The sequence below is a fragment of the Micropterus salmoides genome, unplaced genomic scaffold, assembly GCF_014851395.1.
Source record: "Micropterus salmoides isolate LMB-PRFRI ecotype aquatic unplaced genomic scaffold, ASM1485139v1 Ms_hic_scaffold_14, whole genome shotgun sequence".
In the NCBI taxonomy this organism is placed as follows: Eukaryota; Metazoa; Chordata; class Actinopteri; order Centrarchiformes; family Centrarchidae; genus Micropterus; species Micropterus salmoides.
Window position 1 is genome coordinate 19,193,441 of NW_024040485.1, and position 13,756 is coordinate 19,207,196.

Sequence of the window (13,756 nt, forward strand, 5' to 3'; positions counted from 1 at the left end):
ATTCAAGATAGCTAATAGTATTAGCTAGTGTGGGCTAGTAGTAGATGTTGTGTTTCTGCTCTTGTTTCCAGCTATAGTTGTTGGCGTTTACAAACCTGTAGTTAAATAAAAGTGTTGCAATGCAAGAAAAATATCGTCATACAAGTCAAATCACTTAACAGTTACCACCGGCCAGTGACGGATAACCTCCTAAACTGTTATGAATGAACCGACAACTACCACTGTCAATTTACGCACTTAACGTAGTCGGCAGCCCTCACTAACGTAACCTCAGCAACGAGCGCAGGGCGTGAATTTCGCGTAACAATTTAAGTGAATAGTCAATTCCGCAAAAGGTCCCGTTCATATATATCCTCGGCTGGGACATTGACAGCAACATTAGTTCCACTAATACACTGGTTCACCTGAAGACGACTTTTTTTAATCACCGGGTCACGACTTGAAAAAAAACAAATGGAGTAGCTAGTAGCTAGTAGAAGTTGCACGCGCTACGTGATTAGCCGCCATTTGGGACGGAACGAACAGTTTTAAGTTAACGTTTTATGTTGACGACTTTCCCTTCAAAATAAAGGAGGCATTTTAGTAGTTATGTATACATTTTCCGTGGTAAACTCCTATGTCATGTGGCTATATATCGTGAAATGACTTTTCGAAGTGGGAAGCTGTAAATAATGTATTTTTCTTACTATCCACTGGCCACTACAGTAACCTGCATTACAAGAAACGTGTGTTGTGTTTGTCTTTCTGCTACTCATGTTTTTTTTATTTTGAAAAAAACGATCGGACGTTGTTATTCCTCTGCTAGCTTGGCGGCAGTAAATTATATGTTTTATACAGTCTATGGGTAAGTTAGTACTAATGGAAATAATTGAGGTAGAAACACACTAGCTGCAACCCAGGGACGTCGGTCCCCCGATAAATTTGTGTATTTTTTTGTTGTGTTGTCCGCGGACAACCCAAGATGGCAGCGAGCACAGAGGCCCCGGAGCCCTGGTACCTAGCCCTGCTGGGCTTTGCAGAACATTTCCGCACGTCAAGTCCGCCGAAGATCCGTCTGTGCGTCCACTGTCTGCAGGCAATGTTTCAGTTCAAGCCGTCTGCGAGGGTCGAGGCCCGGACTCACCTGCAGCTGGGCTCGGTGCTGTACCGACACACAAAGAACAGCGAGCTGGCCCAGACTCACCTGGAGAAAGCGGTGAGCAGCAGCACAGTGTCTGATACCAGGCTGCGGTACAATGAATCGCTAATAATGATAAGTACTAGAGACATGTCAGCCAGTGATGCTTATTCATTAATTGCACCAACTCACTGTCAAAATCCACGTGGTGCTGACATTAATACTTTGCTTTCTTATTTTTTCCGCAGTGGTTCATATCACAACAAGTATCCTTTTTTGTGTATAACATGACAATGCATACGAACTGACACAAGGTGTGTTACCTCAGCATCAATGTATCATCTCACATCATATATACATGTTTTACAAAGGGGTTCTGGATTTATCTTGAAACTGACCCAGCTGATTATGGGGTAATAACAATTCCTTCATGATTTATATCAGATCTCTCAATTTGAAGATGTGAAGTTTGAAGCAGCAAGTATCCTATCAGAGTTCTACTGTCAACAGGTTGGTGCATCCAATGCTTGCATCTTGTCACCCTGTAATAATAATGATGTAATTTGAAAAGTGGTGTTTGGAAAATTTAAGCATAATACATGGCGTTAAAATACGTATTAGGCTATAACTTAAATGTAAATAATTAAAACGCTTTCTTTTACAGCTTGTTTTTTTTATTTGCTCTGTCTTAATAACTTATCTATTGGCTTATGTTTTCAAGAACTTGGTGGACTCTGCAAAGCCAGTGCTGCGGAAGGCCATCCAGATTTCTCAGCAAACTCCCTACTGGCACTGCAGACTGCTTTTTCAACTGGCGGTAAGAAAATATTGCATATTACAAACTTCTTCATGTGTTATAAATCGATTTGATGTGCAGGATTTTCTTCCCTTTCAGCAACTACATGCGCTAGAGAAGGACTTAGTATCGGCCTGCGATCTCTTAGGAGTCGGGGCAGAGTATGCAAGAGTAATGGGCTCAGAGTACACAAGGTGAACAGATCTGTTTTATGTTTGAATACACTGAGAGATTGCACATTGATTTGTGGTTTAATGCTCATTATCTTACATTAACTTTGGCTGCTCTTTTCTTCCCCTGTAGAGCTCTGTTTTTACTAAGTAAAGGAATGGTAAGCTTAGATTGTTCTCTCTTAATTAAAGGCACTTTACGTGTTATTTGTGTTATCTCACAATTCTGTTAACCGCACATGCATTTGTGGCTCTGCAGCTGCTGCTGATGGAGCGGAAGCTGAGCGAGGTGCACCCTCTGCTGACACTGTGTGGGACCATTATTGAAAACTGGCAGGGAAACCCCATTCAGAAGGAGTCCCTCCGAGTTTTTTTCCTAGTGCTGCAGGTGACACACTACCTGGATGCTGGACAGGTACAGCTGTATCTATATGTCTTACTACTGGAAAACCACTAAAATCACACTCCAAGAGCTGCATGTAAAAGTAAAATAATTTGATTTCTTTGCATTTTTCACACAAACATTTGAACATTTAAAATAAAGTGAGATTCAGTGCATGATGTTTTCCCCATAACCCTAACTAGTAGTAAATTATCTGTAGTCAGTGAGTGTAAAGTTAAATGTAACTAATGTTTAATATGCTTGTCATAGCCAGATTTATGTTTATCTATATGTTGGGTTTAGGTAAAGAGTGTGAAGCCGTGTCTAAAGCAGCTTCAGCAGTGTATCCAGACCATCTCAACGCTCCACGACGATGAGATCCTTCCCACTAATCCAGCAGCTCTCTTCCACTGGCTGCCCAAAGAGCACATGTGTGTGCTCGTCTACCTGGTGAGATTGTGTGTGTGTGTGTGTGTGTGTGTGTGTGTGTGTCTCTCTCTCACACACACACACACACACACACACAAGTGTTTTTATCTTCAAGAAATAATCATAAATTCTGAAATAGCAATTGTTTTGTTTATTCTGTCCAAAAAGGTGACAGTGATGCACTCCATGCAGGCAGGCTACTTGGAGAAGGCACAGAAGTACACAGACAAAGCCCTCATGCAGCTGGAGAAGCTGAAGAGTAAGCTTGTTGGATTACGCTCACTGCTTATTTGCCCCCCGTCGTTGAATCAAATCTGATCCATCTGTATGTGTTCAAAGTGCTGGACAACAGTCCCATCCTGTCCACGTTCCAAGTCATCCTGCTGGAGCATATTATCATGTGCCGACTGGTCACTGGACACAAGGCCACAGCTTTACAAGAGGTACATCTTCTGTAGCACTTCATTTGTATGTTGCCACACAGTTGCTGATTGTGAATAAAAGGACAGATTCTTTTACACCAGTTTACTCCAGAACTTGTCATAGCTTTTTGATCGCAGTTTTATTTCCTTTTTTTGATGATTCCTCTCTGTGTTTTAGATTTCTCAGGTTTGTCAGCTTTGCCAGCAGACTCCCAGGCTGTTTACAAATCATGCTGCCCAGCTTCACACACTACTGGTAAGTGTACCAGCAATAAAAACACGCCTTTACAAAAAAAGGAAACACAGGCATGCTTATGATAAGAAAAATGGGACAAGATATACTTGTGAGAATAACAACGTCAACGATCCCCTATGAAATATTCAAAGCAAAAATGTGTATGTTATAATATTGCACTCCATATTCTACCAACACATGTTGTTGACATTTCCCTTTTGTTTAAGTGCCTAGGTTGTAGAAAAAAGTAGCAGACTTGCTCACTGTTTACAAGATGCATCTATCCCAGTTAATAAGAACCATTCTCATCTGTATCCTTTTTCTGTGTTAGGGCCTCTACTGTATATCAGTAAACTGCATGGATAATGCTGAGGCTCAGTTCACTGCTGCTCTTCAGGTGAGTTTCATATTGTTACTGTTAGATCACTGTGGACTGTGAACTCTCTCTGACTCCCAAAGTTTATCCAGATCTTTGAAATCCAGTAGAATATCAAATATATGTTTCTATTAATCCACTAATGTTACTCTTAGATGACTCAATGTTGTTGGTGATTTCCTATCTCTTTTTTTTTTGTCTTCTGTTAGATGACAACACACCAGGAGCTGTGGACATTTATTGTGACCAACCTGGCCAGCGTCTACATCCGGGAAGGCAACAGACATCAAGAGGTCTGGGAGCTTCTCCTTCCCCCAGCATTTAAACTAATATGTGTGTGTGTGTGTGTGTGTGTGTGTATATGTATATGTATGTTTTTAATTTGGTAACTTATTTTTTAACCGTCAACAGCTGTACAGCCTTCTTGAGAGGATTAATCCTGATCACAACTTTCCCGTCAGGTAACTATGGATACGACATCACATCATATAAGTCTGTTCCATGTTTTTTTTACAAAATTTTAAATAATAATATGATTTTGACTTCTTCAGCTGTCATTGTCTACAAGCCGCAGCGTTTTACATCAGAGGGCTTCTGTCTTTCTTCCAGGGACGCTACAATGAGGCCAAGTAACACTTTACTTTTAATTTTAATACTTGTACTGTAAGAGTTTAATTTAGTCTTGATGTTATGTTCTTATGTTTAGAACAAGAAAGCTTAACATGTAAACTTGCATCAACAGAAGATTTCTAAGGGAGACCCTGAAGATGTCTAACGCTGAGGATCTGAATAGGCTGACTGCCTGCTCGCTAGTCCTACTGGGTCATATCTTCTTTGTCCTGGGCAACCATAGGGTGAGTCAATATATTACCACATAGCATCTCTATTTAACCACACACAGTAGCACCAGTATCTACGGACTAGCAGATGTGATCCTGACGACTTGTCTGGTTCCATACTTTCTTCAGGAAAGTAACAATATGGTGGTTCCTGCCATGCAGCTGGCCAGCAAGATCCCCGATATGTCTGTGCAGCTCTGGTCCTCTGCTCTTCTCAAAGGTACAGCGGTCAATTTTAGGTTTCATGTTAATATTACGTTACAGGCAATATTCTCCCAAAAGGGTGTGATAGAAGAAGTTTACATGTTGGCCTGATGGGGGCACCAGAGGGAAGCTCAGTGTGTCCCAAAATGGAATGGTTGATCTTCTGGTTATTATCCACATCAGATGTCATGGGTATGGAGTATTAAAACAATTGTAAAATAATTACTAAATAAATAATCACATGAAAAATATGTGTAAAATATATGCAATTATGAAATGTTATTTCTTATTTATATATTCATACAGTTTTAAAAGTATTGCATTTTATTTAATAATTTAATTTGCTTGTTGCTCTAGCTAACTGGCTAAATCTGGTAGCAGGGGACATGTGATTGGTTGAAAGGTGAAGGGTGACATTGGGAAAAGAATTTGACATTATGAAATAATGACATGACATAAAAGTGTTCCTGGGAAAATGCTTTAGTGAAATAAAAACAGACTTTTGAAAAAGGGCATTTTTAAATTTAAATGACAATAATCAAATAAAAAATGTATCTAATTAAATTCCATAATGATACAAACATGTAATTCAGTTCATTTCATAATTAAATTAAAACTTTAGTTTTAATATCTGTTGATTAAAGGATAATGTTGGAATTGTTAAACCTATATTTTCCCATATTTTGGTGTGGAAATAACTAGTAGGTACAAAAAGTTTTGGAATCTGTGCAGTAGTAGGGCAATTGCACCTGTTAAAATTACACCCACAATAAATGCTTCTTTTTGCCACTGACAGGCTCAGACTGTTAAACTAGGTGTCTGGCAACATCATAGAAAGGGTCCCTACGAGTGACTCCCGGAGACACCCTTTGTTTTTAAGAAAAAACTGAAGTCTTGTTTAGGACAGTTCTCGCTCTGAAATCTCGGGAGAGTTGGTGTAGGAAAAGCTGGTGGAAACAAGGGAGATGAGTTTGTTGTGTACATAGAACTGCTAGCAAGGCTTTAATTCCCAACTTTACTCCAACACAGCAAACTCCTCTCTTTGTTAGATTTACTGGCTGACATCGACTCCAATATCTTTCTAGCACAGAAGAATTTTTTTTCTTATGGCAAAACAATTTCACATTCAGTTACAGCATTAATACATCACAGAGTAACGGAGACACGACTGAATTTGAAGTGGACAAGGCTTCAGGAAGACAACAAAGTGGCAGAAGAAACGCTTAATCTGCAATAACTTGATACGTCTGAGCATAATCAAAGGTGGAACTGATGCTAGGATCCAAAAACGTTAAAACACAAAACTGCAGCTGTGGTTATCAATGATCTTTCCCCTACAGATCTGAACAAGGCTTGTGGAAACTCCATGGACGCCCACGAGGCAGCTCAGATGCACCAAAACTTTTCCCAGCAGCTCCTGCAGGACCACATCGCGGCCTGCAGCCTCCCTGAACACAATCTCATCAGTGTAAGCCCAACATCAGTCAGTCAGCCTATAAACAGTAAGTCAATCCACCCTGCCTGGATTTTGAAAGAAACTGTTGTGCAATGTGTTGTGTTTTAGTGGACAGACGGCCTCCCCCCTGTGCAGTTTCAGCCTCAGAATGGACCTACTACCAGCCTGGCCAGCCTGCTCTGAGAAAAAAAACCCACCCTGGCAGAGAAAAGGAGACGTGGAAGAGTAATTGTAGGGGAAATTACTTGAAAAGATAAACAGAAGGAGCTGGTAAAAGGGTAAGAATTAGAGGAGGCAGGATAATGAAATTAGAAACTGCCCGTTGTCATTTGGCAGGCTTCCATTAGGTGCATTCCCTCACTTGTTTGGGGCACAGGATCACCATAACTGGATTTGAATTTTTTTGGAAAGTAAAGGGTGTCAGGGAACATTTGATATTATACTGACACACTCTGGAGTGGTTGTAATTGCGTGTTTTCTCCGCTCAAAAACAAATTCAAGTTTTAAAACATTTTGGGAAATATTGTTATTTGCTTTCTTGTCACAAGTTAAATGAGAAGATTGAAATCTCTGAACGCTAAATATGAAGTTAGCTTAGCTTAGCACAAACAGTGGGAAACAGCTAGTGTTAGTCTAAGTGAGCACTGGTAGGTGGATTTTGTTACTTTTGGACAGAGCTAGGCCCGCTCTGTCCCTATTTCCATTCTTTGTGCGAAGCTAGGCAGTAGCTTTATATTTACAGGACATGAGAGTGACATCCACCTTCTCTTGTATCTCTCTGCAAGAAAGCAATTACACATATTTCCCAAAATGTGTAAAGCCAAAAGTTATGTTTACGTTAAGTGTTACTCAACAAAAATTGTATTTGTATCCTTGAGCTCTAACAAATGTGTAAAATGCATTCCTCCAAAAACATTAGCAAAGCTGATTTTGAACTAGCTTGCTGTCTTCTTCTTCTTCCCTGCCTTTGTTGGCAACTTGCTATATATATCGTGGAGTTACCGTCACCTGTTAATCAGTGGAAAAGTATGACATCATTGGTCAGAGTGGTTTAAAACCCCACAGGGAACCTTTAAATTCAACTGCTTTGTTCAACTCATTTAGCTCATCTCCTAACTCTTTCTTGACCATCATGGAAGTAGTTTTATTTTGGAGGAAATAGAAATGTTTAGAGAAATCTTAGATTTTCAGATTAAATTAGCATTAAATTTAATCCATCCATTGGCCTAACCGACAGTCAAGAGGGCCTCAGTCTATTGTGCAAGAACTCAAAATCTGTTTTTTCGAAAGAATTGTATTTCCAGTTCTGATACACAGTATTATTTAGGATAAATTTAGATATATAGTATACTATATGTAATGATTTTAATGTAGTGTAGTGGTATAATTGATATGAACTAGTTGGTTTGGTGGACAGCTGCATTTGTAGTTTATTCACTGACGAGGAACAAAAATGAGCATTCATGAGATCGAATTTTAAATTTTTGCTAGACCCTATATCCACCTGACCATTTTATATATAGGGAAACCTTTTGTTTGCTTGACATCTGATAGTGTTTATAAATGTTTTGAAGGAATGACAAATTTACTTTAAACATGTTTTCAGACTGTGATGCATCAAATGAGTATATGGATATTTTTGGACACTGCACTTCAGTAGACGTATTGCCTGACTGTACTTCCCTTTAAATGTTTACTATTTCACCCTCATTGTGGTGTATGTTTATATACTGTGCACATTTACCTTGGAGTCAAGGCACCAGTAATAATAATATTTACTATTACTTGTTTGCACATATGTTGTTTCATGATGAAACTTTTCCATGTCAGCATTTTGGGATAATTGTTTTTTTTTAATCTTTGTTGTTTTTCTCATTTCTTCCAGATGATGGCAGTATAAATCTGTATTTTTAATAATTATTAATTATTTATTTATTTCATTTTGCTTTTCATTATATCAGATACATTTGTTGTTTGCCATTATTGTTGATTATTTTTTCAAATAACTTTTGATTGAGTTGCTGTAATGTAGGAAAGATTTTTTGTTTTATCTAGTAAAGACATTTTTATACAGATTTATGCACTGATAGTGTTTGTTATTTCAAAATAAACTACTAGTTTGGCCATTTGCAAGTTTATTACGGCAAAAAAAACTACAGCATGGATGCCATTTATTGTATTGACATTTTACATATTATAAAACTTAATGTTTGATTGCATGTTGAGCACAAATGACAGTAACAGTATTGTTGTGCTGGCTCTCTTCTGTATTGGATTTTAAATGAAACCATGACTAAGATCAAAGTGCTGACAACTAGAGGTTGTGCATGTTTCAACCCAGTTGGTACACAACACACAGCGTACTTTAAATCACGGCCAACCATTTTGCAAACTGTGTTGCTGTGTTTTAGAAAATGTATTGTTTCCATTTATTTCAATACATTCTGAAAAGTAGCTGTTTGACACCTCCTTAAGTTCTCAGTGTGAAGTGGAACGTCGTGGTTCCTCCAGTCTGCATATTTAAGTATCCTTGGGCAAGATATTGAACCCCAAATTGCTGATTCCTGAAGGCTGTGCCATCAGTATATGAATGATGTGTAAGTGATTAGTTCCTTTGTGATGTGCTGTTGCCACCTTGCATGGCTGCGACTGCCATCAGTGTATGAATGTGTCTAAAAGAGGTGAATGTGACATGTGTAAAGTTCAGATGACTAGAAAGGTGCTATACAAGTACAGTGCATTTACCATCCATTTACAATTAAACACTATATCACCACAAAGAGCTCAAACTCCCAAACATACTTGAATGATCCATTGAGGCAAAACTTAGCAGTTTTTTCCATCCATCCATCCATCGTCAACCGCTTATCCTGCGTACAGGGTCGCGGGGGCATCGGGCAAAAAGGCGGGGTACACCCTGGACAGGTCACCAGGGCAGTTTTTTCCTTGAAATCTAAATTTGAATAAATGGAACTGTCAACCACAAGAGCTTACATTTTACATATAGCCTTTTAAAAGGTTTTAAGGTGTTTAAGCTTTAGTCAACAGTTGTCAGAAACAGGTTGAAAAGGTAATGTAAAATGTAACCATCTGCTGCTAATTAACATCCATGAGTTAAATGCAAATGCAATTCCTAGATGTTGCTGGGATAACATGAACTCTGCATGACATTGTCTGTACTATTTATGCTTGACCAAAGATTGTTTGACTGCAGTGTTATGAAATGAGAAAATACAGAAGGCATTATGTGGTTTTGCTCTTCAGTAAGACCAGCAGATTGATCCAGTCTAATACTCATCGTTTGATTTCATATGCACTGTGCTGGAGCACAGAACCAACACAACAACAAAAATGTGTCACTGCAAATCCCCTCAGACTGCGCTGTAGATGTGGACACTGTAGCTGACCTCCAAGGAACTACTGAGAAAACTGTGAAGGACATGACAAACGTCTGAACATCACCTGTTTAGAAAAAGGTGTTTTAGATCATAACACTGGATCTAACTGTTTGAGAGATTGTTCCAAGCTTCTTTTTTAAATGGATGTGACATTAATGCCCTTTAAGTGAAAAAACATGTTGGGTGAAAAGAGGGGATGATGTCTCATCATCATCAGGCCAAAGTGCAAAGTTACAGATCATTCAGGGTGATATATTTGCCTGCCTGTAATACCCTCTTTTGCACAAGTTATTTTGAAAATCTTCTATTTGCCTTCTCCAGTTAGGTGGACACACATGCAAGGTGAGTGAAGTACTCCAGGGACTCATTACTGATGTGACAGTGACTCTTAAACTATTTGTGCTACCTTTCTTACATGTAACTACACCAGTGTAATCTGTAATTATAGAATAGTAACTGTAATCCATTACAGTTGTTTTACAAACAAATTGCACACAGGAGAACAGGTTTGTAGCACTAATCGTTTTATCAGTTGTATCAATTGAAATATTTAGAATAATTGTATATTTAGTCCTTATCATTACATTGCATGAAACAAGTGTTTTATTTTATTTATCAGCAGTCAATTGGACAATAGGATCCGAAACATAAATTACTTGAAAGCTAATAAAAACATGTTTGATTTTACAAAAAATATAGGAAATATGCGCACTTATATTAATGAGATAGGCTATCAACTGAAAAGACGCTTGAAATATAGAAATATCCGCATGTAAGATCCGATATTGACATCAGATGCTAATTACTCTAATATGAAAGTGAACTCACGGCTGAAAATTATATTGTTAGTTGTTTTGATTCACAATCAAATAACATTGTAAAATTTTAGACATTATCTGTTCTTCAAGTGAACATGAGGTTATGCATCCCATGATATACATCGGCATTCAGAGACCCCCCCCCCCCCCCCGAGACCTCATCAGTTTTTTTCTACACACATTTTTTTAAAGAACATAATTGAAGTTATAATAGTTGTTTCCCTCCCTCCTTTATGTCCTCATCTTCGGAAAAATATGTTCACCAAAGGTAGAGGGTGAGTGAGAAGTGCAAAGTTTCGGGACGCTCTAGGTGTCTTGGACGCAGCTGAAAGGAGCCATTTCCTGCCAAATAGTGAGCCCGTCTAATCGTGACTGCAGCAGCTACTTCCTGCATTGTTACAGTACTTAATGAGGATTAAGTTGAAGCTGTCATGTTGTAGTGGGCGGCCATTAGGCCTACTCCACACTGAGAGAGGCTGGGGACTGACCTTACCCCTGTTTGATTTCAGAGCTCATCCCATCACCTGAACAGGACCTAGGCTACTGACTGACTTAAATTACAGATATAGGCCTTTATATCAAGAATATTAAATTGTCTCCTGTTAGGTTCCCTGTATAACATCATTTTGCTCTCAATTCTTACAGCATATCAATTAATTTGAAAAATCATAACACTTGGCAATGAAACATGTCTCACATCATCATGGTTGTGTAATAGTTATAAACAATGAGTAAACATTAATAGTTCTTAAATAGATGAGGTGGGCAAAGAAACAGGACCACCTGAAAATATTATGTAATCCATTGCAGCATCACAAAGTTCAGCCTCAGAAAATGCAGACTATGATCCCCGTCTGATGACCTGACCTTTTTTATGAGCTCCAGACATTGAAGGTAGTAATCATTGCAGGGCAGTTTTATTGTATTACATTGCCATGTGTTCATATATTTTTTCTACCTCTGTATATATTAATTAAAAGACTAATAATTAACCTTTCATTTACTAGTGTTTGCAGGGCCGTAGCCAGGATTTTATAAAATACTGAGGTTGTGAGCCCACGTCCTCCCATTCAACCCTTAACATCAGACTTATCTTACTTATTCCAATGTTTTCTTGTTTTTTCTGTAACTCTCAACATGACATTTTAAATTCTGTTGTTCTACACAAAGCCAGGAGTCATATTCTGCTGGGGAAATAGTTATTAGACATTTAAGCCACACTTGCAGATGCTAATTATGCTGATGATTCATTAATTTAGCTGACGCTTTTATCCAAAGCGGCTTACAATTGCTATATGGTCGCACGCCTCTGGAGCAACTAGGGGTCACTACTTTTGGTCCAAAGTAAAATATCTCAACTCACTCATGACTATCCATCCAAAACGTTTTGTACACACATGAATGGTCCCCAGAGGATGAATCCCAGTGACTTTAGTGACATTTTTTGTTTCTGAGTGAAATGTCTCGACAAATGTTGGATGGATTGGCATGCTGTTTGATGCAGACATTTACTGACGTGTGATCTTCAGTAATCCCCTGGCTTTTTATCTTTTGATTCGACATGATTTGGCTCGTGGGCTTTATCAGTCATTTTACCACACTTTGAAATTGTGACAGAAACCTTCCACTATACTACAATGTAAACTATCCCCAGGTTCCTGTAAATGACCGCTGTTGTTTTGTTTGTTAGTATAGTTACTACTGACTGATTAACATCTAGAGCCATCTGTTCCATTTAAACCCAGGGATCTGGGATATGGGTGACAATATTTACAGAAGTAGGGTGATCATTAAAAAAAGATGACCCCTTGGTGCAGATTTGCTTGCCTATACGAGACAATCTGGGGCCTCAGGAGATGGAGTGGTAGGATGAGAGGATGGAAATAATGACACCTGATGACACAGCATCATCTAGAGAGAAAGCTTTTTTGTCATTTAAAGAACAGCAGGATAACACTGACAAAGCACTCCAACCCCCCACCTGCCCCTACCCACTTCAGTCTTTATGGACAACTACTTTGCTTGGATCACAGTATTTCAAACACGTGTGTGTGTGTGTGTGTGTGTGTGGTTGTGGATTTATATGGGTGTTTGCCGATGACAGAGGATTAGTCCAGTTCACAGGGATGCTTTGAAGGTCTTGTCATGAAAGAAGCAGCCAGCTGGATCCTTTATGGAACCAATTCTGCAACTTCTGATGTAGTAACCCTGCCGTGTGTGTGTTCTGGACTTGCATGTATGGCTCTGACTGTAACAGCAAGCCTGGTTGACTGCTCATTAATTCAACACTGCTCCTAATCCCTGCCGTAAAGTGAGATGTGAATCCTGTATGTTGTTAAGGTTCCTGGCATAGGACACTATTCAGAGTTACAAGGTTGATGTTGCAGGCTTTACAGTAAGTCTGAATCAGGCATTAACTTAGGGTGGATGCTGGGATGTGATTTTAAAGTGAATTCAAATATAATGTTGGGCTTGATGTTGATGTTTTTGAATTTCGATTTTTATGTGGGGGTCAGGGGGTCACATATGATGCTAACGTAGGTCCTTCAGAGACATGATTATACAATTGTACAATTAGACAATTATATGATGCTGAGACTGGGATAAGGATCTGGATGTGATGCTGGTGCAGGTCCTTGTTGAGGACCTAGAGGTAGACATGAAGCTACAGGTTGCTGGTGCAAGTCCAGAGTTTTAGTTTGTTGGATAATATGATGAGAATCATGCACTATATTGCATATTTGTATAATACAGCAGCCATATGAATGCATGTTGTGTATTTACTAGAATTCCCCTTAAGGCATCATTGACCTAACATTTGCTGTTGGGCCCCCCATTAACTCCCCACCTCTCACCTTCAGCGTATACACTCTGTCGCCTTAAAGTTTCCATCCAGAACAATGCACATAGCTCTTAAACTTGGATTTAGACACAGGGCCATCTACAAGGCAGGGTTACAACGTTATGGAATAATAAAGGACCCACATTAGCTGATATTGTACTTTGGTAGCACAAGTTCCCTAACAAATTTGCAGTTCCTCAAATCAAACAGTTAACATGCAGTAAACCTGGGGGCTTTGAGGGCCCCCCCACTCGGGTCTCTAGGCCCCTGGG

General features: G+C 39.0%; 1 protein-coding gene across 2 annotated transcripts; it reads left to right on the forward strand.

Moving 5' to 3' along the window:
- The first annotated feature begins 399 nt into the window (after positions 1-399).
- On the forward strand, positions 400-8,552 carry mau2 (MAU2 sister chromatid cohesion factor). Of its 2 annotated transcripts, XM_038719287.1 has the most exons (20): positions 400-844; positions 962-1,195; positions 1,366-1,383; positions 1,562-1,627; positions 1,839-1,934; positions 2,013-2,107; positions 2,217-2,244; positions 2,343-2,498; positions 2,769-2,915; positions 3,063-3,153; positions 3,234-3,337; positions 3,495-3,572; positions 3,883-3,948; positions 4,137-4,220; positions 4,339-4,388; positions 4,479-4,556; positions 4,670-4,781; positions 4,896-4,986; positions 6,311-6,438; positions 6,535-8,552. In XM_038719287.1, exons 2-20 carry the CDS (start codon positions 962-964, stop codon positions 6,607-6,609), a joined length of 1,797 nt encoding a protein of 598 aa, XP_038575215.1. In that variant the 5' UTR covers positions 400-844; the 3' UTR covers positions 6,610-8,552. The 2 variants fall into 2 exon arrangements, with proteins under 2 accessions (XP_038575215.1, XP_038575214.1); XM_038719286.1 differs by having other exon boundaries at positions 400-1,195.
- Positions 8,553-13,756: the final 5,204 nt, after the last annotated feature.

Bases quoted from the DNA above. Each gene is read 5' to 3' on its own strand.
- mau2 (XM_038719286.1), top strand. From the start codon at position 962: ATGGCAGCGAGCACAGAGGCCCCGGAGCCCTGGTACCTAGCCCTGCTG. The intron at 4,389-4,478 runs GTAACTATGGAT...TGACTTCTTCAG, and splicing joins GATCACAACTTTCCCGTCAG to CTGTCATTGTCTACAAGCCG. The intron at 4,782-4,895 runs GTGAGTCAATAT...TACTTTCTTCAG, and splicing joins TTGTCCTGGGCAACCATAGG to GAAAGTAACAATATGGTGGT.